Source organism: Anolis carolinensis, chromosome 1 (genome assembly GCF_035594765.1).
Source record: "Anolis carolinensis isolate JA03-04 chromosome 1, rAnoCar3.1.pri, whole genome shotgun sequence".
In the NCBI taxonomy this organism is placed as follows: domain Eukaryota; kingdom Metazoa; phylum Chordata; class Lepidosauria; order Squamata; family Dactyloidae; genus Anolis; species Anolis carolinensis.
In genome coordinates this window covers 156,328,869-156,354,894 of record NC_085841.1, presented here as the reverse complement: position 1 = coordinate 156,354,894, position 26,026 = coordinate 156,328,869, and the positions used below count along the sequence as shown (strand labels likewise).

General features: G+C 39.4%; 1 protein-coding gene across 8 annotated transcripts in view; it reads left to right on the top strand.

The window, feature by feature from the left end:
* Positions 1 to 26,026, top strand: part of supt3h (SPT3 homolog, SAGA and STAGA complex component) — a 293,254-nt gene that overhangs the window by 152,088 nt on the left and 115,140 nt on the right. Inside the window, exon 5 of one of the 8 annotated variants that reach the window (XM_062957066.1) lies at positions 20,082 to 20,309. The exons of the other annotated variants lie outside the window; for them this stretch is intronic. Coding sequence (XP_062813136.1) covers positions 20,283 to 20,309 — 27 coding nt within the window. The 5' untranslated portion in view covers positions 20,082 to 20,282. The remainder of the gene's footprint in view (positions 1 to 20,081; positions 20,310 to 26,026) is intronic. 8 annotated transcript variants of the gene reach the window in all.

Below are 26,026 nucleotides of genomic sequence, written 5' to 3'. Positions count from 1 at the left end.
CTTATAGTGAGTGAGACTAAGAAACAGCACATTAAATTGGTCCGGGAAGTCTTACAAAAACTAAGGGAAGCCAAGCTATATGCAAAGTTCGCTAAATGTGAATTCAACAAAACACAAATAGACTTTTTGGGGTATCGAATATCTTCAGATGGGTTAGCCATGGACCCAGCTAAAATATCGGATGTACAAGAATGGGGGGTCCCCCAAACAAGGAGACAATTACAATCATTCCTGGGGTTCGCAAATTTCTATAGATCTTTCATAAAAGACTTCGCCCAGTTGGCGGCGCCCCTCACCGACCTTTTGAAAACGAAAGGGAAGGGGGAAACTGCAAAAGTAAAAGCCCCTGGTGCTAAATTAATTTGGACGCCGGAATGCCAAAAAGCTTTTGAAATTCTAAAAGAACGCTTTACCGAAGAACCCATCTTAAAGCATCCAGACATGCAGAAGCCTTTCACAATACATTGTGATGCTTCAGACTGTGCATATGGAGCAGTACTATTGCAAAAGGATCAAAATGGGGATTTGAAGCCATGTGGGTATTTATCAAGAAAATTTAGCGAAGCCGAAAAATGCTGGCCCATATGGGAAAAGGAAGCGTTAGCAATACTGAAAGCATTGGAATGCTGGAGGCATTTCCTCGAAGGGAGTGAAATCCCATTCGAAATGTGGACTGATCATAAAAACCTCCAATATCTAAAATCCCCACGAAAATTGTCTCCTAAACAAATTAGATGGGCACAGTACTTTAGTAGATTTAATTTCCAACTAAAATTTTTCCATGGAAAGCGAAACATTCTGGCCGATGCGCTCTCCCGCATGCCCCAACATGAGAACACAACCGTAGCGAAAGAAGGAACTTTATTTTCTGAGAAACAATGGGGTTTGGCAGTCACCACCAGGGCACAAACAAAAAAAAAGGATTTGGCCGCAGTCAAAATTAACGAGGGCAGTATTTGGGAAAAGGAACTTACCCAATCGTATGAAGAAGACCAATGGATTATGTCCAACCCAGACAAGGGAGAACAAAAGGGAGGATTATGGTTTGTGAAAAAGAAACTATACATCCCAGCAACTCTAAGAGTCGAAATATTGACTCACAGCCATACGTTGCTGTGGCAAACTGGTGGTGGTATTGGTTAAATATTGTTGTGGAATTTTTATTTGATGTTATTTTTATTTTTTAATTTATTTTATTGTAAGTTATCTTTTTATTTATTATATTGTCTTATTTTCTTGTATTATTTTTAGTTATTTTCTGTTATTATAGTATTTGATTGTATTAATTTTTTAGTGTTTTTAATTATTTTTAGTGTTTTTAAATTATTTTATTGTATTATTTGTATTTATTTTTATTGTTTTATTATTATTTGTGTTTTTATAATTTTATTTTGGTTTTTTATGTATTTTTTGTATTTATTTTATTATTTTTGTTTCTCTTTGTATTGGGTTGCTCTGAGTTCTGTGATCTGGTTGGACATGTTCCTGTTGAAGTGGGAATGTATTGTCTCCTGATGTTTCGCCTGCGTGTATGGCAAGTATCCTCAGAGGTTGCGAAATGTGTTGTAAAGAAAAGAAGTGGGGTTTATATATTTGTGGAATGACCAGGGTGGAAGAAAGAACTGTTGTCTGGTTTAGGCAAGTGTGAATGTTGGAATTGGCACTGAATAGCCTTGTAGCTTCAAAGCCTGGATGGTTCCTGCCTGCCTGGAATGGCTCCTAGTATTAAAAAAATCTGTGAAATCAGGACAGTTAACTAAAGAACAGCACTGAGCAATCAGGGAATTCCAGACATGATGTACTGAGGGTCAGCTAACATCTTCCAGCAAAGGATTCCCCCTCCGAAGCAGGAAGTAGGCAGGACTTGAAGGTGCAAGGGTATTCAGTGGTAATCAAGGTGTCCAAGTGGAACATTCACAGTCGCCTGAGACAGATAAGAGTTGTCCCATCCTGGATATCATTGCTGAGATAGAAATAAACATTCCAGTTATCTGTTTTGAAACAGATGTCATAATCTTTGAGGATGCTTGGCATAGACATGTATGGCAGTTTGGTAGTAGATAGGGTCGTGAAGGAATGTGATGTTTAATAGGCTTTTCCTGAATTCCTTCTTATTATCCAACGTATTGGGTTGCTGTGTGTTTTCCAGGGTGCCTGGCTATGTTCTTGTAGCATTGTCTCCAGACGTTTCACACACATCGATGGCATGCTTCCCCCGAGGTTGTGAGGCTGTGAGGATGCCTGCTATAGATGTGCGGGCAACATCAGGAAAGAATGCCTGTGATATATAAAAGCCTTCAGCAACACATGACGACCTTGTTCCGTGAGCGTTTGCTTGTCCCCTCCCCTCTCTGAGGCGGTGATTGGCAGTCCCATCATTCCCCTTTACAGCTGCAGGAAGGCAAGGAAGGGTGAGAGGCAGGCGGGTCTAACCGGCAAGTAGTCATTTTTTCCTGCCTGTCAGTCCGTCCTTCCCCGAGACAAATCTGCCATTCATTGCCTTCGACAGGAATCCCAGTGGCACAAAAGGAGGGAGGAAGAGAGGTAGAGAAAGGGAGAGGGAAGTGGGAGAAAGTGGGGAAGAGAAGTGGCAGGAAAGATTAGATTGCCAAGGCAAGATAAAGGCAGAGAAAAGTTGGCAGGAAAGCCAGGGAGCCAGATCTTGCTCTTGTCCCTCCTGTAACACTCCTAAGTGGCTCGAACACTGGAAACCAACACAGCAGCCAATAACAATATAATATCTTTATTAAAGCAATAGAAGTTCCAAACGGAAATAAGCAGTTATATAGAAGTAGCAATTGACCTTCCAAAAAAGATCAATTTTAGTCCAATAATATAAAGTCTTATGTCCGATATTAGAGTTCAAAATCCAATAACCGAAACACACTCAAACTCCGCCTGAGTTTTGATTGGGGAAATAAGTAGAGCAAGAAGAGTCGTTTAGAAGTAATGATCCAAACAGGGTTTCAAGGCAAGGCAAGTTGTAAGTTCAGGAGCTGAAAAGCAGTCCCATCAAGGCAGTAAGGTAAACCAATACCCGGTCTACTCCAGAGTAAGCACACCGTCAGGCCGCTTGGAAATCAGGAACGAGAGACAATGCTACTTCTTAGTCCAAAGTTAAGTTGCCATCGCACAGAAGATCCTCTGCACACAACTTTTATTGAAGTTCATAGCTCCCCCGAACCAGGTGTTAAACTCACCAAAACTTCCCAAGAGAACTGGACCTCCAAAACATCATGCCAGGTGCCTGCCTCCCTAATTCTTCCCAAGAGAACTGGGTTCAGCCACAATCACCTCGCTCTGCTAATCTGACACTTCTCCTTACAGATTGCCTTAGAGAGTGGTCTGTTTTTAAAAAGCCCTTCTATCGAACGTTAACACCTCCGGAGAGCCGGGAAGAGCTGGCTCCTTCTCAAGGCTGTCTCTAATTGGCTCTGGCACGAAAATGTCAACAGAAGGCATTTGGAAAGGAACAGAATCCTGCTCACTTGGGAAAAAACCCAAATCCTCTTCATTTTGGACAGCAATGGCTGTGGAGTCAGGGGCCAAAGGTGCTTGAGACATCACACCTCCCTCCGGGCTCGATTGTGATGAGATGTTGCTGTGCTAAGCCGTCTCCTTCCCCTTTGGGAAGTTTCTTATGGCCGCCATTTGGTATGTACCTTTTGCCTGAGCTGTGTGGTCTTGTGTTTTTTGTCCTCCTTTTTTGTCTGTTGGGGGGGGGGGCAAGGAGAGAGTTGAAGAGGAGAAAAGTGATGAAGGGAAGGTGAGGGCAGATGGGTGGCTTTTACCGCCGTGTCTTTGTTCCGTGTGTAGAAAGAACTTGGGCGACGGAGTGCTTTGTGTCGCTGAAGATGGCAGCACTTTTGGCGGCGAGAAAACGGGAGCGTGCCGGAGAAGGCGCTGAGGAGACTGGTGGGTGTCCTTGGGTGCACGCACCGGGCCAAGATGGCAGCGCCTGAGGCGGCAGAAAAGCGGGAGCGCGCAGGAGCAGGCATGCATGGGAGGAGTGGGTGTTGGTGGGTGTGCGTGTGGGTTTGTGAGGGAGGAGATGGTTCGTTGTGTTTTTGTGGTTTTGGTGGGTGAGGGATTAGCACTTGTGAGGGGTACGTGGATGATGGGCAAGATGTCGGCGGTGTCATAGTATTGAGAAAGTGACCGCTTGGCAGCAGTTGTTGGGGGGGGGGGTTGGGGGGTTTTCTGTCAGCGTGAGCATTGGCATTTGGCGCAGGCGCAGATTGAGTGTTCTTGTTTTTTGGGATTTGTAATCCCCATGGAGGTTGTTGATGTTTTATTGTGCTGTAGGAACCTAGAGGCAAGGATGGGGGATTGTGTTGGCAAATTTCTAGGTTCTGGGGCTTGTACTTTTGTTGTTTAGCGGCAGGGGGCGACACCATTACTCATATATATATATGTGTGTGTGTGTGTGTGTGTGTATATATATATATATATATATATATATATACACACACACACACACACACACACACACACACACACATATATATATATATAGGGTTATAAATAATTAAAACAATATAATACTATAAAAGGGGTATAAACATTATTATTATTACTATTACCATTATATTTATGTATCTTTTCTCTGGGATAGAATTGAACACAGAGCTGTATCAAAAGAAGGCAGTTACTGCCATGGTAAAAGTATTCAAAGGCTGAATAGAGTTCAAGTTCCTAGTCCTCAGTGTTGCCCTGGCCTCCCTCTCCATTATGAATAATAATAATGAATACTTAATAGTAATCACGACATGCATGTCAGCGGATGCCCTCTCCGCACTGGGCTTGCCTCACCTCCGTCCTTTTCGGCTTTTCGGCTCCTTTTGTTTGTCCCTCATCCTTTCATTGCACCACTGAGAGGATGCCCCGGCCCGGAAGTGTCCTCACCCGTCTGCCAAGGCCGCCTCCTTTTTCACCTCAGCGCCCGCCATGTTTGGAAAGGGCAAGGTTGAATGTTTGGGAATAGCGGGACACAGCGGTGGCCATTTTGAAGAAGGGCAAAAATAGAGAAATGACAGGGAGATTCCGCCACCATGTTTGGAAAGGGCACAATGGGCTGTTTAGTAATAGGGAGAAGCAGCGGTGGCCATTTAGAAAAAGGGCTCAACTTAGAAGGCGTGAGGGAGACTTAGCTGCCATGTTTGGAGAGGGCAAAGTGCGCGGTTTAGTAATGCTGTGACGCAGCGGAGCCCATATTGAAAAAGGGCAAGAATAGAGGGGGTGTGACGGAGACGTTGCCGCCATGTTTGAAAAGGGCACAATGGGCCGTTTAGTAATGGGGAGACGCAGCAGAGGACATTGTGAAGAGGGCAAAAATAGTTGGAATTAAACAACGTCGCTGCTATGTTTGAATTAAACAACGTCGCCTCCGTAGTGTTACGCAATCCGCCTGCCCCGGCGGTTGGGATGCTCGCACGCAGGTGCCTTTGATGCACGTATGTCTTCCAAGGGTGGGGCTGCCAGAGGCATGCGCTCAGTGCAGTTTTTTTTTTGGGGGGGGGGGGGGTTGAGTGACTTCCAGTTGGAATTTAATTTTGGTTTTGATGTCTAAACACAGTGGGGGCGACCATGTCTTTTGTGGCCAAATTTCATTGGTTTGGGGTGTGCAGTTTCGCTGTCTACTTTGAAGTATAAATGGTCAGAACATTTTTATATATATAGATTGGACATAATAGCTAGATTGTTATAGAGTGATCATCGCCGACAGTATAAAAAAATCAATACTGAGAGGGGAAAAAACCTTAAATGAGCAGATAGTGAGACTGGCCTATGGTCTTAGTTGTCTCCACTGATGAACAGAGCATGAAAAATACCATGAATTTGAATTCTTAATATAGCAAAGCAAATGTGATATACTAGGCATCACTGAAATCTGGTGAAATGAGTCTCAAGAGTGAAATGTAGTAATAGAGGGGTAAAACCTATTTGAAAGAAATAGACCAAACAGGAAAGGAGGAAGAATAATATTATTATATGCCAAGGATATTTACACCTGTAGAGAGATCTGTGACTTAAATCCTGGAAGCCAGGTTGAGATAATCTATGTAAAAATGAAGAGGAAAAGAAACAACAGAGACGTAAAATTGCAAGGGGTCTACTACAGACCTCCAAGCCAAACTGAGGACTTAAATCAATAGTTCTCAATCATTTTTTCGCCATGCCCAGCCTAAGCATCTCTAAAATCCTGATTCCTCCCTCCCCCCCCCCCCCCCCCGTGAAATATAATACTTATTCAAAAAGTGAGCTCCTATTCATGTGGAGGAAGCCTTAAAGGACATTAACTTGGTCAAAACCAGGGGTCCTCAAACTTTTTAAGTAGAGGGCCAGTTCATGGCCCCTCAGATTGTTGAGGGGCCGAATTATCATTTAAAAAAATACAAATTGCTATGCACACTGCACATGTCTTATTTGTAGTGCAACCCCCCCCCCCCCAACAACAACAATTATTTATTTATTTACTACATTTATACCCCACCCTCTCTCGCCCTGAAGGGGACTCAGAGCGGCTTACAAGTTGTATCTACATACAATATATTATATTATTAGCATAGCACAATATTACCATTATATATTACTATATTGTACTATACCACTATACTGTAATATTATTAGTAATATTACATTTGATATATAATATATCATTAATATTATTATATTATACAATATTATTATATTGTATTCTTATTATTAACAGCCCTGACTCCCCTATTGGGTGAGAAGCGCGGGGTAGAAATACTGTAATAAATAAATAAATATTATATTGTATTACATTACAATATTATTATCAATATTATATGTATACACAATATATTATAGTATTAGGATCGCACAGTATTAGTAAATTAAAGAACAATACAATATTTAAAAATAAAAACAATTTTAACCAACATACTCTGTAAACCTATCAGGATTTCAATGGGAAGTGTGGGCCTGCTTCTGGCCAATGAGATAGTCAAGTTAAGTAGGATTGTTGGTGTTGTGCCTTCAAGTCATTTCGGACTATGTGTGAGCCTAAGTCTAAAACTGAAGGCGGGGGCCAGGTCAATGACATTGGAGGGCCGCATCCAGCCCCTGGGCCTTAGTTTGGGGACCCCTGGTCTAAACCTTCCACAGAACATGACATCATTGAAAAAAGAAAAAAACAGTTAAAGTACTGAGGAAGAAATCACTATTAGCGGGCTTTCCCCTTCTAGCTGTTAGGATTTCTGGGAGTTGAAGGCCAAAAAATCTGGTGACCCACAGGTTGAGAACCACTGTCTTAGAGTCAGGAAATTTTTCCTAATGTTCAGGTGGAATCTCCTTTCCTGTAATTTGAACCCATTGCTCCATGGAGTCTTAGTTTCCGGGGCAGAAGAAAATAAGCCTGCTCCCTCTTCCTTATGACATCCTTTCAGATATTTAAACATGGCTATCATGTCCCCTCTCTTGAACAGTGTTCCCACCCTAAATATCTCTCCATCATCTTAGATCAAACACTAACATTTAGGAAACACTGTGTGAACACCAAGCACAAAGTAATTCAATGCAATAACATCCTGCAAAAACGTAATGATAGTGAATCAACTAGTGAGCATGCCTGCCCCGTCTGGCACAAATCTGCCCACACGAAGCAGGTGAATATAGCATTAAATGAAGCATGTAGAATAATCGCAGGGTGTCTTAAACCTACACCCGCTGGTAGACTTTATAAGCTCGCTGGCAATGCCCTCCCCCCAATGTGCGATGGGAAGTTGCTGTCAATTACAAGAGGAATAAGGTTGAACACTATGAAAGCCACTCACTGTATGAGAACCACCACTCCTCTTAATGTTCCTACAGCAACAGCAAGAATACCTCTGTGGGCAAAAAAATAAGGCAATTACAACTGGACCTCACCCCACGCCCAACAATGATCTTCCCCCAGGGGCAAACCAAGAATGAGCAACTTGGGAGTCCCTGACCAGACTCAGAAATGGAGTTGGCAGATCAAAGGATTTTTTTTTTCATGTCAGGAGCAACCGGAGTTGCTTCTGGAGTGAGAAAGGATAATCCGGCAAGATGGCACTACCTAGAAGAATCTTCCACCTTGTGAGTTTGTGGAGCAGAACAAACAGCTCAACGTCTGTATGCTTGCCCACAATGCTCATCCTCATGCACAGAGGAAAAACTGTCTAAAGCTACAGACAATGCAGTCGCTGTTGCCTGTTTTTAGTCTAAAATTATTTAGCTGCTTGTGCTCCCTTAATTTTATCAGTTTTATATTTATTTATTTATGCAAGGCTTTTAACACAAAATAAATAAATAAATGTCCCCTCTCAACCTTCTCTTCTGCCGGATAAATATCCCCAGCTTTTTAATACATTCTTCATAGGGCATAGTTTCCAGACCTTTTATCATTTTGGTTTGTCCTTCTCTAGACACGTTCCAGTTTGCCAATATCCTTGAATTATGGTGCCCAGAATCAGATACATTATCCCAGAAGAGGTATGGCCAAAGCAAAATATAGGGACATCATGACTTCCCTTGATCTAGAACAGTAGTTCCCAACCTTTGGATCCCTGGTGGTTTAGGACTTCAACTCCCAGAAATTCCAGCAAGCTTACCAGCTGTTAGGAATTGTGGTAGCTGAAGTCCAAAACAGGAGGATCAAAGGGTGGGAACCACTGATCTAGACACTATACTACTTCCTTTGGTGCAGCCCAAAATTCAATTGGCTTTTTAGCTGCTGTATCACAATATTGGTTCATGTTCAACTTTTTCACATATACTGTTGTAGAGCCAGGCATCACCTGTCCTGTATCTTTGCATTTAATTATTTTCTGCTTATGTGTAGTATCTTACATTTCTCCTTTATGAAATTCATTTCGTTAGTTTTACCCTGCTGTCTAATCTGTTCAGGTCATTTTGAATTCTTATCCTATTAATTAACTATCCCTCACAATTTGGTGTAATCCTCAAACTTGATAAGCATTCCCTCTAAACCTTCATCCAAGTCATTAATAAAGATGTACAACATCACTGGGCTCGGGAAAAAACCCTGCAGCACTCCACTAGTCACTAGGCTTGTGCAGAGATCCGTCTTAAAAAACGGTCTTCGGCTGATTCGGATGCCCATAACAGCATGGGGTCCACCACCATTTTTTTCTTTAGCTGCAAGAGAACAGTGGCAGTCAAAAACTGGCTGTTATTGGTTTCTTTTGGTTGCACGTGGAGTGCTGAGAGGGGGGCAGCCTCTTGAAGGGAAAGGGAAAAGGATCCCAGGAAGCAGGGTTTTTAAAGCCCTTTCCTTAAACCCAGGTCTCCTTGAAAGGCAGAAGGGAATGGATCCAATTCTTAATGAAGGATATAAGGACAAATTATGTCTAAAATGATGGGAAGGGTAGCCTGGGAAGTCCCCTCCATTGCCGCCAGTGGGTCGGATTGAAAACTAATCTTGTGGCTTTGCAGGTCAAAAACCTCCTGAATTTGGGAGGCTTCTGAAAAATGGATCAGGGACCCCACCAAAATCTGGGACACTGAAATGGATCTCTGTTTAACCGAATTACACAACTCTACTAGTCACTTCTTTCCAGGATAAAGAGGCACCATTGGTGAGCACCCTTTGGTGCTTAGCCAGTTACAAATAGTATTATTTAGCTCACATTTTACTAGTTTGTTTGTAAGAAGATCATGGGGGACATTGTCAGAGGCCTTACTGAAATCAAGATTTTGCTATATCCACAGCATTCCCTGCAACTAACAAGCTTGTAACTATAAAAGAAAGATAAGGTTTGTCTGCCATCATTTGTTTTTGAGAAACATCTATGCGTTTAATCATGCTAACTAAGAAAAGCAACAATAATCAAATTACTAATCTTTGTGTGTCAAAAAGTCATTTAGGGGTGTCTAATGTTTCAAAAACATTGTTAATATTTTTTCTTTAACCAAAATAGATTTTATTTAATCAAAATTTGTTTATTTATGCTAAATCCTTCACTTTCCATAACTAGTCCTCTTTCGTAGGTAATAAATTACTCTTCCAGAGTATAGAATTTTGCAGCTCTTATCGCATTTGAAGTGTGTCTGGGTAAGACCTTGCATTATTTACCAGCCTTGATAATTTTGTTTCTTTCCCTATTAAAATAATTGTGCTTTCAGAAAGTCAGTGGTCACATTATCAAAATATCTGGGTGTCCCCCGGGCAATATCCTTGTAGATAGCTAATTCTCTCACACCAGCAGCGACTTGTAGTTTCTCAAGTCACTCCTGACACACACAAAAATCAAAATATGAAAAGGGGTCTTGAGATGCAACATTTTCAGGTTTTCTTCCTCTTCATGGCATACTAGTAAAATAATCTATTTGTGCATTTGTGAAATGGAGTGTCATGCTATGATTTTGCAGTAGCAATTATGACATTCCTGATAATCAAGAGAGACACCTGGCGTTTTGTGCCCTTTGCATTTGTTGTTTATGTCCAGAACTTGTTTCCCATCACTGTGGGGAGGATTTAGGTCTCCTTCTTAGGGTAGTGAAGTTTGATTGAAAAATATGGATGTCCTTCCTCTCTGATGTGTGGGAGGAGCAAGAGCAAGTGAAAGACTTCTCTCCCCACTATTGCAGAATAGGAGCTTTCACAGTAATAATCAGTGTTCCCTTTTCAGCTACCAATCTCAAATCTTCCTGACTGAAACATTTAAAGGTTTATATCTGACTTATTTTACTACTCCCAGCTGTGAACTTCTGTAGTGGAGCGGAAATAATATTAAGAACTCATAAATTCCAAAACACAAAGTAATTTCATTCATGTCTCCATTATATGCTTTTATGTATCTATTTTGGCTGTCTTTTCCTAACAATTTGTCTTCTTCCCATTTTTATCAAATAGATTATTTTGGTACTGACACTAATGGCTTCAATTTTCATTGGATTTTAACATCTTTCTTTGCAGTTCTTTATAATGTATATATCAACATGGTTTTAATACGTTGCAACAAAGAGCTACCTGCATAATTTTTATAACACTGTTATAAAAGACCAACTTTCCTTGACAACTAAATACACAAGTTGCCTTTCTTATGAAAGTAAATCAAAAGAACTCATTTTCTGGTGTCTCTAACAGTGAGATCTTTGGAAGAGATGTGATACAGAGCAGGGCCTCTGCTAACATTTTCAGAGGATGGCATTCATGTGCTAAGATATGGAAAACCAGTTTCACCTTCTTGAATTGGAAGTTGTATTCTTTTAATCAATGTTCTGGGAGAAGAGTCCCTGTCCCAATTCTTACACAGTGTATTTGTTTTTTGAAAATATTTGCAAGTTATTACTAAAGGAATTCCACAAATACCACCATTCTGTAAAATGTTCATTTTAACTGGAAATTGAGGTGTGCCCCAAAAGTATTGCAAATAATAGTGACATCGCTTACTGTCCTTTCTACCAGTTTCAACTTTTTTACAATTTTAAAAGTTACATATAGAAAAATTAATAATTTGAGACATCACCAAGACATATATGATAAAAACTAGATCTTTTTTCTCTTAAGAATATGTAGCAACAGCAAGACAGAAGCCGGTGATAAAAAGTTACCGATTGGTTTTTAAAAAAAGAAGAAAAAAAATCTGCCACTTAAGAACCCATAGTGCTTGTTTCCTTGCTGCTTTCCAGCTCTTTCAGAGATAGTGTACACAGAACTAATATTGCAGCTTCACGTAATCCGATTCTCTCTCCAGTCATATTTTATCAAGATGAGGAATGAACACTATTTCTTGGATATAAAGAAGAAATCTGAATTGAATGTTAGAATGCTGATATCTGCTCCTAAATGCCTGATGCATTCAAATAATATTTGATAATACTTGGGGAAAGATGACATCCCTCTTGGTAATTCTTACCATATAACCACTACTGCTAATATCCCTTTGAAGACACCTAATGTTTTGCATTGCTGCAAGTCATATCTCTATCATATTCTTAAATATTGAAAAATTGGATTTCCAATAGCATCAGAGACTGCTGGTTGGTCTGATATAAGAGTCATCAAAAAGCAACACTGTGGGCTATATAACCCCCTCCCACATTTTTACAGTCTAAAGCTGTGGTTCCCAACCTGTGGTCCATGGACTGCCAGTTGTCTTCAAGAACTAAAATACGGTCCACAACCTCACCGTTACAACACCATTGCAACAAGAGCAACTGGTCTCGCTAAACCCTCTTATAGTGCTGAGGCAACAGGGATGTTGGGAGGGGAGAGGCTGACTTCCCATGAAAGGCATGACAACAAGCCTCCTGACTGCTGCTTCTCCTCCTCCCTCCTCCTCAGCAGAGCCGTTCCATGTGGCGCCTGGAATCGGGGGCACCTTGGTGTCTCCATTGTTAGACCTATTCCTGAAGTTATTTGGGGTGCTGATTCAGAAAATTGCATTGGATAGACCACATCAGCTCTATATTATTAAATAAGGTTTTCTGTAGTCAAGCAGATGGTGACTACTGGATAGCATATGTTCTATATCAGAAGCTAGAGCTGATGTGGTTTATCCAATGCAATTTTCTGAAACAGCATCCCAAATAACCAAACCAAATCTAAAGTCGACCAAAAATTTATTCGTAACTCTTTTGGTATTAATGTTGGAAAGTGCTCCCTGATCAAAGTGGTCCCTGGTCAGAGTAGTCTCTGGTCAAAGTCGTCCCTGGTGAAAAAAAGGTTGGGAACCACTGGTCTAAAGTCTATGTGTAAAGCAGTGCCACTGTTCTTCAGCAGCAAACCAGAAATTCAACTTTGAAACAAGCAGGAAACTCCAAAAATCCCTTTCAGCAAGTAGTTCTGATCTTGCAAGTCCAACAGGATCACTGAGGCAATATTGATACAAAACCCTGTTGAATCAGAACCAGAAAAAGATCAGGTTGATTTGTAGAGATATACAGCACATACTTTGGGTTGTGTTGTTACATAAATAAACTGAACCAATGTAAATTGTTCACTAGAATAATACAGGCATATTTAGGAAAGTGATATTTGTTTTTGCAGATTAATTGCTTATGCCTTGATCTGAGTTGAAGGCGTTTTTGCTCAGTGTCTGATGAGTTCTGCATATTTTCAGTATATATGAGTACTAGGGAATGAGCTCTATAACTCAACATCAAGGTTTATGCCAAGTTGCTTGTTTCACAGTATATTCTTTATGATATTGAGCATGATGTTCAATAAGAGCCCCCCATCTGGATGCTATTACCTGTAGGATATGCAGTTTGTATATGTCTTCTGGAGGGTATTTCTAATGTTAAACAAAGGAAGCTGATTAAAACCAGCTGTAAAACAATGTTCATACTTCATATTTTTTACAGTGAGTATTGAATTACCTTTCACATGACTGTATGTCTGAACTAAAAATAAACTAAACATTTTCCTTCTTATTAAAAATAGTGTGATACTGATTTTCTAAAGTTGAACTGAATTGAGCTATTTCCTAACTTGGCTCTGGAATTAATACTGCTGACATCACTATGTACTTTACATGCCACTGATAAATAATTGCTCTGTTATTTGTGCAATGTGCTATAATAAGCATATTTTTAGGTGTGGACAAGTTGTAAATAATAGTACATCTTACAAAAAATTAGCATTCAACATGTATTAAATGTAGTGATAAAGACTTGCCAAGGATATGTGTAGTGTGCTTTTTCATAAAGAGAGATGTCACATATGTAGAGCAATTCCTATTTAAATATTTGCTTATAGAATTTCTCATAATTTCCTCCCTGAGAGATCCTAATTTCAATGTGATGGAACCTGCTTCATGCCATGTCAAAAAAATCTTCTTCCAAAATTGTTTGTTTAGAAAAGTAGCAAAACTTGTTTTTTGTTTTGTTATGTTTTAAAAAACATTTAAAAATCTAGAAATGCTAGATATGGGGCTTATATGTTTATACATTATAAAGCTTACATATCTATTTATACATTAGTTCTGATTACTGGTGAAGGAAAGTCAAATTATCTTTAAAAGACACTAAATCATTCATGTAGATGTTAAAAAGAGTGGAGCCAGTAAGCATCCCAGTTTTACTCCCCATGTTGTTGGAAAAGCTTCTGCCAGAGAACCATTTCTGCCAACTCTGACCCGCATTTCTGTGTTAGTGCTATACATTCCCCCTCTATATTTAGTATTGCTCCAGTTTACAAAAAGAGAAATAAGTAGAATTACAGTCCATCTGGCAATGTACTTTCTTTGTTCGATTTTAAAGTTTTATTATTTGTGTTGTTAACATTAGCATTAATTACATATTATATACAGTTGATTTTTTTTGGATTGCGCTTTTGGGATTGCTTTGCTAAAAACAAGAAGAGGAGGAGGAGCGAATTCACAAAACTGGATCTCATAAGTTCAAGGACATGGTTAAGTTTGCCATGTCTATGCATACGGAAGGCAGAAGACATTGCTGGTTGTTGATACAAAAAGAGAAGACTAAAGTTAAAAATACAGAGCTGGTTGAAGGAAGATATCCAGTAAAGAAGATCAAAAACCTTTGTTTATATATGTGTGTAATCTCTCATTTCATTTAATATTTGGACATTTCTCTCTTTGTCCAAGTGGAGGAGGAGAAGAGGAAAAGAAGAAAAAGAAAAAAAGAAAGGAAAGCATAACAAGAAAGATAAAAGAAAAAAAAAACAAGAAGAAAGGAGACAGAAAGTTTGAAAGGAAACAAAAAGGAGGAAGACCAAAAGTAGAGAAGAGAGAGAGCAAGACAGAAAAGATGAAGAATACTTCATAATACAATGAAGAAAAGAAGAAAGACATGAAAGAGAAAGAAGTGAGAAGAAAAAGGAGGGAAGAGATGAAAGAAGTCAAAAAAAGAGGAAATAGCAATTAAGAGAAGAAGGAAGAAAAAGAAGAGGAAGGTAAAAAAAGGAAGGGAGGAAGTTAGGATAGAGAAGAAAAAGAGGTGGGTAAGAAATTAAATATGGCAGCAGCTGGATCAAAAGCAGGAGGATAAGAGGCAGGGAGTGAACAAAGGGAAAAATTGAAAGAAGTTAAGCACGCCTTGTCATGGATGAGGCTTGAGGTCAGGCAAATACATGAAAAAGCTCAAAACCTTGAAAGAAAGACAGAGGAGCTGGAAAAAATACCAAAATTGAAACAAAAGTATGAGGAAAATTTAGGTGCACTGGTATTGATGGAGGCAAAAGAGAAATAATTCTGTTTAAGATTCAGAAGGATTCAGGAACAAGATAAATGGATATTTTTCAGCAACTGAAATGAGGTTATTTCTCCATGAATAGATAGAAAATTGGTGAAAAATATTAAAGCTCAACAAGGCAAACTCCCCAATAGACAGACATAAATCATTTTCTTGGATTTATTTTTTCCTAGTAATTTTTTATTCAAGAAAAGGACAAACATACAAATGATACGTAAAACCACCAAAAGCTACACATCTACATAGTATGCAACAACTTTATTCTTGTATCCTGCCCCATCTCCCCGAAGGGAATCGGAGCGGCTCACAAAGGGAACCAAGCCCAACAATATACAAAAAATACAACAAAATAAAATACAATACAATCACGACAAGTTAATTAATACATAATTATAAAACACATCATCATACAATAAAAACATGGCCAAAGGCCAGGAACAACATAATGGCACTTCAGTCTTTGATCTTGGGGAGAGGGATAAAATTGTAACTGTGCAATTGTGCAATATCTTGGGAGTACTGATAACATGAGGCAGAGATAAAGTGCAGAAGGCTAGGATATAGGTGGGGATGGGGACTCAGTCAGTTGTTCATCTTAATCGAAGGTGGCTTGAAAGAACCAGATTTTCAACTCTTTTTGGAATGAGGTCAGAGTTGGAGCTAATCTTATTTCTCTCAGAAGAAATAACCAAACAGAAAGAGAGAGAAAACACACAACTACAAAAAAGAACAACTAACTTCCCACTCTGTTTCTGATGGCTCTTATTCCTAGTTAGTTTACGCCCTTTAAACCATTCATTTTAATTCTATTTTTTAAACCATCGGATATTGCCTCCTTCATGGAATGTAGTTTTCTAAAGTAATAATACACTATGTACAACATTTTGGAAAAATTTGCCAGCCCTATCCCAGGTTTATACCATACAACAGGTTGTGCTATCAAAGCTCTTAGCAAATAATATTTATGAACATTTCCTATCGTAAGCAAATAGTAATCAAGTTATATAACATCTGTCTTAACATTGTTTTTATCAATGATTTATAATAACTAAATACTGTTACAGCCTAATATTTAAACATTCTGCCTATATCTTCCACAAAAAGATTCCAGTTATTTTGAAAACATTCTATTGATTTATCTTTAAGAAGACAAGTCAGTTTGCACAGTTCTACTAAGTTAAAAAGTTTGATTAACCATTTAATCGCAGATGGAGTAACATTTTCTTTCCAATGTCTGGCATATACTATTTGGACTGCTGATACTGCATTTTGAAAGAAAACCATAACCACTAGCTACTTTCAGTGGGACAATGGATTCTATGAACAGAAAGATGGAGTGGCCATGGGGAGCCCTCTCAGCCCAGTAGTAGCAAATTTCTGAAATTCACAAGTATGTGGACAACTTCAACAGAAAGGAGGAAACCATGAAAATGAACAAAATCTGGCTACCAGTATTAAAAAAACTCAAAAATCAGAACAGTAAATAAAGAGCAACACTCTGAAAGCAGAGGATTTCCAGACATGAATCAACCAAGGGCAGTTAAGGACTCTAAACAAAGGATGCCCCGGAGGCAGGAAGAAGACAGCAGATAAGCTTTTCAATGCTAATTAAGGTGATTAACAACATTCACACTGGCCTCTCTCACCCTGGACTTTTCACAGATATATATTAAACTCTTTGCTTAGTTTTCTTCATACCTCACAACCTCGGAGGATGCCTGCCATAGATGTGGCTGAAACGTCAGGAGAGATTACTTCTGGAACATGGCCATACAGCCCGAAAAACATACAACAACCCCATAATTTTCTTACTGGTGACATCATTTGCCAGTCCCAACAAAAATGTCACTGGTAAAAACAGTATATTCTGTTCCAAAATTATTTAAAATGTTTCTTTAACTGCTATCCAATATGCACGTCCCTTAGGTTTTATTCATTTTGGCCAAATTAGCTGTAGTGACATACCATCAGTAAAACATTTTATAAAAGTACTAGCTGTGCCCGGCCATGCGTTGCTGTGGCGAAGTATGGTGGTATGGGAAATAAAGTATTGAGGAATTGGTGGTAGTTAAGGTAAAGGGTAAACGTTTTCCCCTGACATTAAGTCCAGTCATGTCTGACTCTGGGGGTTGGTGCTCATCTCCATTTCTAAGCCGAAGAGCTGGAGTTGTCAGTAGACACCTCCACGGTCATGTGACATGACTGCATGGAGCGCCGTTACCTTACCTATTCATCTACTCTCATTTGCATGTTTTTGAACTTTAGGGTTGGCAGAAGCTGGGCTCTCTCCACTCCCCAATTCAAACCTGCAACCTTTCAGTCCAGAAGTTTAGCAGCTCAGTGCTTTAACACGGTGCGCCATAAGGGGATATTATTTTCTAAAGGTTGTGAATATCCAATATTTCTGATTTTTTTGTCTGTTGGAGGCAAGTATGAATGCTGCAAGTAGGCAAAATGATTAGCATGTAATGGCCTTGCAGCTTTAAAGCCTGGCTGCTTCCTCCCTGAGTGAATTTTTGTTGGGAGATGTTAGCTGACCCTGATTGTTTCCTGTCTGGAATTCCCTTGTTTTCAGAATGGTGTTCTTTGCAATATTTTATGTGCTTCTACTGTCTATGGCCCTCAGAAAACAGGATTTGCCAGACTTTGGTGATGGGAATACTTTGTTGGGTGGTGTTAGCTGGCCCTGATTGTTTCCTGTGTGGAATTCCCCTGTTTTCAGAGTGTTGTTCTTTATTTAGTGTTCTGATTTTAGAGATTGTATTGTTCTGTTTTATTATACCACATTAATTTTTATATATTCTGATTTTAGTGTTTTTGAATACTTGGAACCAGATTGTATTCATTTTCACGGTTGACCGCAACACAATAATAATAATAATAATAATAATAATAATAATAATAATAATAATAGTAATGATAGTAATAATAATGACTTTGGTAATACACAGTGCTTCACTCCCTTCTCAGCTTCCTTTCTGGAAGAATCCTTTCTTGGGAGGTGTTAGCTGGCCCTGATTTTTCCTTTGTGGAATTCCCAATTTCCCTGCTTTCAGAGTGTTGCTCTTTATTTACTGTCCTGGTTTTAGAGATTATATTGTTCTGTATTATTCTGCCACAGTAATTATTTCATATTACAGTAGAATCTCATTTATCCCACATTCGCTTATCCAGTGTTCTGGATTATACAACACACTCTGCCTTTTAGTAGTCAGTGTTTTTGTAGTCAGTGTTTTAAATTCATTGTGATATTTTGGTGGTAAATTTGTAATGAATTCTATGAACAGAAAGATGGAGTGGCCATGGGGAGCCCTCTCAGCCCAGTAGTAGCAAATTTCTACATGGAACACTTTGAAAAACAAGCCCTAGAACCGCACCAAAAAAGCCAACTATATGGTTCAGATATGTTGATGACACCTTCACCATTTGGAGCCATGGAGAAGAAGAACTAAGCAAGTTCTTGGACCACCTCAACAGCATCCACCCAAATATCCAATTCACCGTGGAAAAAGAAAAGGAAGGAAAACTGCCATTTCTAGATGTTCTGGTCATCCGTAAACCCAATCAACAATTGGGCCACACAGTTTACAGAAAACCTACACACACGGATACATACCTTCATAAAAACTCCAAGTCAAAAAAGAAGCACAATCAAAGCCCTGACAGACAGCACACAAAGAATCTGTGAACCTCACCTCCTTCAAGGTGAACTAAACCACCTAAACTGGGCTCTACAGGCCAATGGATGCTCCACCATGGACATCAGAAAAGCTGTAAGGCCAAGAATATGGCCAAACAGCCCAGAAAGCACACAACTTCCAATAAACTTTCTTAAACCAATCTTCTAATACAGTTGTATCTATTTTGTAACCTGTATTTAAAAGTGAAAACTGTCTGTAATTTGCCATATTCCTTCTTTACAAACAACATTATTCATAGCCTCCTGTCATTTATTTGGTACAGTTTGCATTGCTTGTATTTTTGTGGAAAAGTTACCATAGTTCTCAGGTCAAGTCCTCTTTAAATTATTGATAGAAACTTGTAATCAGACCATCTGGCCTGGAGATTTTCTCACCATCAACTTTTCTATCAATTTCCATATTTCTATTCTTTATATCTTTGTGTTCGTTCCTGTTGACTCTTGGTCAGTTGTGTCATTTTAACCTGTTTCAAGTACCACAATTTGAGTTTTCACAACCTTCTTACTTTTGACCAATTTTGCAAAGTACAATGGAAATGCTTGTGTCAATTGACAATTCAATGTTATTTCTCTCAAGTTTTCTTTAATCTTTTTATAGTTGTCTTGACGACATCCTTCCTTAATTTATGAGCGAACCATTTTCCGACTCTGTTGAGTAATTAAAAGTTGTGGATTTTCAACCAGTTCATCTGCTTTGCAGCTTCACCTGTCATCAAAGCTGCAATTTGATTTTGTATTATGAATACTGTTGCTTTATGTTTTATATCCATCAGTTTTTGTAACATTAATTTTCTTTAGCCTTCAAATACTTCATCAATTTTTCAAATGTTTCTTTTTTCTTGTTCTTGATAGCATTAATTGAACTAAATATTCTCTGATGTGTTCCTTCAAAGCATGCCATATGATTTGTTGATCTATTCCTTTACTGTTTGTTTATCTCAAAATATTCTTTAGTTTTTTGTTGTATGAATTCTCTTTTTTCATCTGGCCACTATATATCATTTAGTCTCTATATTGTAGATTTGCTTGCATTATAGTAATCACTATTGGGTTATGATATGACAGGACTTGAGGACTAACTTCTAGGGTCATGCACGTTTTCATTTTTACAAACAGGCTCTGGCTGATTTGGCTCTTTTGACTCTTTCAGCCAGCCGTAATGGCACAGGCAATACCACCAATACTACAATACTGTTTTCTGTTTTTTCAGCTACATGTGGAGCGCAGAGGATGCTGCATGTCCGCATGAAGTTTCCCTATGAGCCCTGCTTGTTGAGCCAATCACAACAGAAGAAAGTCATGGCATGTCTTTTAGCCAAGCTGGGCTTCCATTTTTTAGGGTTGTTGTGTGTTTTCCAGGCTGTCTGGCCATGTTCCAGAAGTAATCTCTCCTGACGTTTCACCTACATCTATGGCAGGCATCCTCAGAGGTTGTGAGGTAAATATGAGGAGTTAATTTATATATTTTTAAAGAACGGCTAGTGCTCCTTCAGATGATGTGGCACTTACTGAAAAAAGGATTCTTTAAAAAGGATTCCTCCCTTAATTCAGCTTCATTGAAAAGGCTTAAAGAAACTTCCACCCATGTGATGAGGGGGAAGCTGGAATGGTGTGGGCTGCCTCTGGCAACATGAAACCCAGGCTGAGGAAGGAAGGGTGAGTGAAGGAGAAATAGCCGGGTCTCTCTTTTTAAAGCCTGAACCCAGCCGGCTTACTGAGGCTTGGGCTTCCTTCCATGGATGAGGAGGAAGCCTGGATAGTGTGGAGTGGGTGCCACCAGCGGCGCCTGTGAAGAGGTCCAAGGAGAAGGGGGCGCCTCGTAAGTCCCTCATTGCTGCCAATGGGTTGCATCTTCCTAGATCTTTTGGTTGTTGGATCAAAACATGGATTTTCCCTGACTGAATTTGGTGGGCTCAGAAAAAACAGATCTGGGGGTCCACCAAGATCCTGTTACCGAAAGCAGAACAGGGCTTAACCAAATTGTACACCCCTACTAACTTCTGTCTTAGATACCAGTTTTGTTAATGATTTTGTAACAAAACATATCCAATCTTGAGTTATGAATGTGGAAATAAAAAGCTAAATTCTTCCTCTGATCTCTTCTTATGCTGCCAAACATCAGTCAAATAAGAAAAACTCCAACATCTCAAAACCAGCCTTCGGAAGTATGCCTTGGTAAATTTACAATCCTGAAGCGGAAAAAGAACTGAATTCCAAACCCTCATAATCCAGTTTTGAAAAAAGAGAAGTGCTTCAGCAATAATTCATAAAAGTCCTTCTCAATTTATAAAGGTCTATAAAGTCCTAACATGCCAATCTTTTGATTTTGAATTTCAGTTTTTACCACCACACAGCTACCTTTTTCATCTTCTAATATTTTTACAGGTTTTAAATATTCTGCAATATATAACGCCACTCCATTAATTTTATTTTTATTTGAAGAGATAAATACCTGTCCAAATCTTTTGTTCTTCAGTAAATGTTGGTATTCTTTTTAAATTTTTGTTTTCTGTAATTTTTTTTTATAAATTGAAAAACCTTTCCTATTTTAGCTGATAAACTCAAGCCCTTCACATTCTAAGAAAGGACCTTAATATTTTTCTGTTTCAACTTACCTGTCATGATCTGATGTATTATCAGTAGTTATATGGCTCTACCTTCTTCCTCTATTTCTATCAATTCTCCTTTGTCTTAGTCCTTCCTCGATCAGCAAAATGTTCTCTTTCTTTCTCATTTTCACTACTCCAATCTTGGGATGAATCGTCATGTTCCTCCTTTTGTGCTCTCACCACTAGCACCTTCTAATTTCTCTTCCAAATAATATTTCAGATAATCATAGAAATCTTTTGCTTGTTTCAGGATAGTAATCCAGATACTTCTTTTACTGAAATCAGAGGGTAAACCTTCCAATTTTCTCATCTGTATAAAATGTTTTTCTTCCTAAGCTTCTCAGTCAAAAAATGAGTTTCTTCTCTCCTGAAATGTCTTTCGTTATAATACTTTGTGTTCCATGACATGTTCATTTAGTTTCTCGATATTTCTGTAGAATCTCATCTCTAAAACATTTCTTGACAAAATAAACAATCACATCTCTTGTCATTTTCCTGTGATCAACTATTTTGTGATTCTGAAAACTCTCATCTAAATGTTTATCACATTCAGTCACCTTCTCCCCAGATAATAATAATAATAACAACAATGCCTCCATCGTCACTCCTCTTGTATCCTCTTGTGATCCTTCCTGAAATTTTCTTACTTATACAATGTCCTCTCGCCTTAAGATCTTTCCTTATCAGAACCCTTCCATCATCTACAGCTCTTATTTTGTCATCAGGAATATCTGATCATTTCTCCAGTTTATGGACTCCAGCCACTGCGGATTTCACCTCCATTGTCACTTGAGTCAGTGATTGTTTCACCTCTCATAATTCCAATTTCAGTTTATTCTTCATAGTATCCAAGGGCAATAATATAGCATCTTGGTCTGATTTCAGTTCTCTCTTTATCCCTTGAGCTTCTTTCAAAATCTTTTGTAAAATACTGTGTTCTGATTTAAAGCTCTGTAAATTCTCTGCTTGTGTCTTGAGTTGCCTTTGCTCTTGTTGACATTGTTGTTGCTATTGTTCCTTTCTCTTTTCTCTCCATAAAGAAAAACAATATGTCTTGGTATTTCCTTTAAATTCTTATAGCTTTGTTTGTTAAGAAACGCAAAGTCTAACGTGTTCAGTAGATCCTGGCCTTCTAAAACTTTCAGAAATTAATGAAGGCCTGTACTATCTTATAAAATACCTTATAAAAAGGAAGGAAACAACTCTACTTGTTACTCTAGTTTTTTAAGATCCATTATCTACCTTGTATTATAAAAAATCATACAATCATCAATGTCAATCAATCAATTTTAGTCAACAATAAACCACCAGTTTCATTCTTTTGCTGCTGTTCAGTTGTTATGGCTTCTCACAGGTACACAATGTATTTATCAGATGTCCTCAAGATCAACCAAGGGCTGCAATTCTCAGCTTTTCAGAAGAAAATGTCTTCCAGCTACAGCCATCAAATGTTCAACAAACAGAAGTACAAAGACCCCAGATTTCAGTCCACAAGATTTAGATAATATCCATATGTTCTTTATAGTCCTTTGATCTTTTAATCCAGTGGTTCAATTTTTATTATTCATTTTCCATATAGTCCAGTAATCAATGTTCAGTATCCCAAATATCTCAAATTACTGCTGAAAAAAAAGGGAGGGGGGCTACCAAAAGAGTACAAGAGCTTGCGGAGTGTATAACTAATAATTGCCAAACTATTTGGAGAAAGTGTTTCCCACTTTAACCTTTCTTCCTACAGTTATATCTGCTCTGTTCTTCTGCCAGTACAGTGTTTTAGGTCTCTACACTGTGGTTTTCTCTCTTTGCAAACGTTCCCTATTCAGTTGCTTATGTTCTCCTTGAGACTCTGCTTTTAGTCAAACAAAAAAAAAAAGAATAAATTCTAAATCAAGCAGAGACCAATAAAACCATGAAAGAAGAATGAAACAGTGAAGGGAAGATAATTGGCGGGCATATAGAGCCCCCCTCCTTTCACCTATATAGGTTAGACAGGCAGTGGTCTCAATAAATCAGAAATGTTGCCTTATATATTATTAATAGTAGCAGAAGGGCAGCCTAGTCCGATCATTTACTTAGTAGCTCTCAGTCAGTCACTAAAGTGGAAGATGGCTCCTTCAGCTTTGCAGGCGTGACAGCTTCAGGACTCCTGCTCAGAAGTTCTTACAACTCCTCGGTAGTCTTCAGGGCTTACAAAGATCCCCTCTGATGTCTCTTTCCCAGGAGAAATTTGGCAAAAGGCTTTACCGCTTCTACAGCAACTCAGCTGTTCTTGAGACTCCCTTGGGAGCTCCCAAGAAATGTGTCAGATTTTTGGGCTGCCATCAGATGGCACTCCCCTAGAATTAATGTTTTTTAGTGTCAAACTAGTATTTTTCATATCTGTTTGAATCTGCATTATGTGAATGCACAGAACTACCCAATGTGTGTGTATGGAATTAATTGAATTAATTATATATACGTTTTTAAGGTTTTTATAATGTGTTTTAACAATGTTATTAACAGATCTGTTTATATTGTTTTGTTTTATGATTGCAATTTGGGCATTAAATTTTGCCAATTTTTGTAAGCCGCCCTGAGTCCCCTCGGGTGAGAAGGGCGGGGTATAAATGTTGTAAATAAAATAAATAAATAAATATGTGTGTGCATGCATACGTGGATGCAAGGAAAAGAAGAGACAAGCTGGTTGGATACACTTTAAATTTTCTTATAAAACCTATACATTATTCAATTTAATATTTCTTAAAATATTCCTGCCCTGTTACAGGCCTGACTGACTGATACAACAGAAAGGACAGAATATCAAAGAAGGAAAATAAGAAACACAACAAGAATAAACCTGAGAACTGAAAACTAAAAACCAAACTTTTAAAAAACTTGAGGGACTGGCTATATTGTCAAGTCAAGTATTGCTGCCCAAAACCATTAATGTATTTTGTAATTACTTTTTTTTAAAAAAAAGTTTCTCCTTCGTGGCCTCTGTGAAATCCACACCTGTGGTATTTCCTGCGCCAAGCAGCTGTTCCTCGGATACTTTTAATAAGCTCTTCAATTAGTGGACTCCAGCCCCGCCCTCCTCCAGTAGGATAAATGAAGGCCTCAGGGGCTGGCCCTTTAGTTCCTTTTTTCACCGCGAAAGCAGCAGCTTGGAACTTAGCTCTTTGGATAATCCCTATTGTTTTATAGGTTTGACTCATCTTACTGAATCTCTCCTTCATTTGACCAGGACTGTTTGTGGACTTCAGCTTTATTTCAGGCCAGTATGCCTTCCCTAAAATGCTGCTCTTGTAAGTGTTTTGCCTCCTGGGCACTTCTTGGCTCTTTGTATTCTTTGCAGGGAAGACTACTCGCCTTCAGCCTCAGGCCACAATACTGCGGCTTCGGCTTCCCTCATCCCTCTCCTCCCGGCACCGCCAGAACCTCAAGTGACAAAAGAGGCAAACTTACCTCCAAGGTCTGGGAGCTGCGAGGGAGGCCAGCATGCTGCTTCTTGCTGAACAGCAATGCCGCCATCGGGAGCGGGGCTGGTGCCATCGCTGGCAAAGGCACACAGGAAGTCGAAGCACCTTTCTGAGCCGACTTTCTCTTGGAGATCTGCCCGCGCACTGCTTCCAGCTGATGACGTTGTGGGCGCTTTGCAGCCAGTGCTGCAAGTAGCGCAGCCCAACTGGCGGGAGACCTTGTAAACAAGGCACCTTCCCTCCCTAAAGACATAGCTGTTGCAGACGGCACTGGAGCTGGGAGGCAATCTTCCTCCATACCTCTGCCGGTCTTGCCCCAATTCCAGCCGGGTGAGCATTCTGCACTGTCTTTGGAGCCTTCTATTCAGCCACTACAACCACCAAAAAGCCATGCCTATGGGCAGCCTCTTGCGTCCCAGCCTTCTACATCAACTGCAGCTCCAGGCTGGTATTACTTTGGGCCTCCCCCCTCTCAGGGCCGCCCTTTGTCTCCAGAAGAGGGACCCTCTACCTCATGGCATGGTTACCCTCCATCATACTCAGGGGCCTCTCACTCTGATGTCCCTTGTTTTGATTCAGATATGGAATCTTTTTTGTCTTATGAATATTTTGTGGCATTGATGGTTCGCCTCTCCCATGCCTTAAAGTTTCCTGCTGTAACTGCTCCGCAGACAGTGGAAGATCCAATGTTTCCAGCAGAAAAAACAACAGCTACCAACATCAGCTATGGTTCCAGCTTTACCATACCTTTTACAGCTGACAAAGTCACCAGATGTCACTCCAGTGGCTGTACCGGCAGTGACAAAGAGTATCGATAATCTCTATCGAGTAGATACATTATCAGCCCCATGGATAGCTAAACCTCCAAAGCCCAATTTGGTGGTGGTGGAGGTTCCATCCTCACGACGATCAAAAAGAATTCAACCTAACCCTTCTGATAAGGAGGGCAGGATGATGAATACCCTTGCAAGGAAAGTTCATCTTTCTGCTGGGCTAGTTGTTCGCATTGTGCATTACCAGACGTATATGGTGGCGTACCAAATCTTCTTATGGTGCAAAATGTCATCATTTTTACATTATGTTCCTGA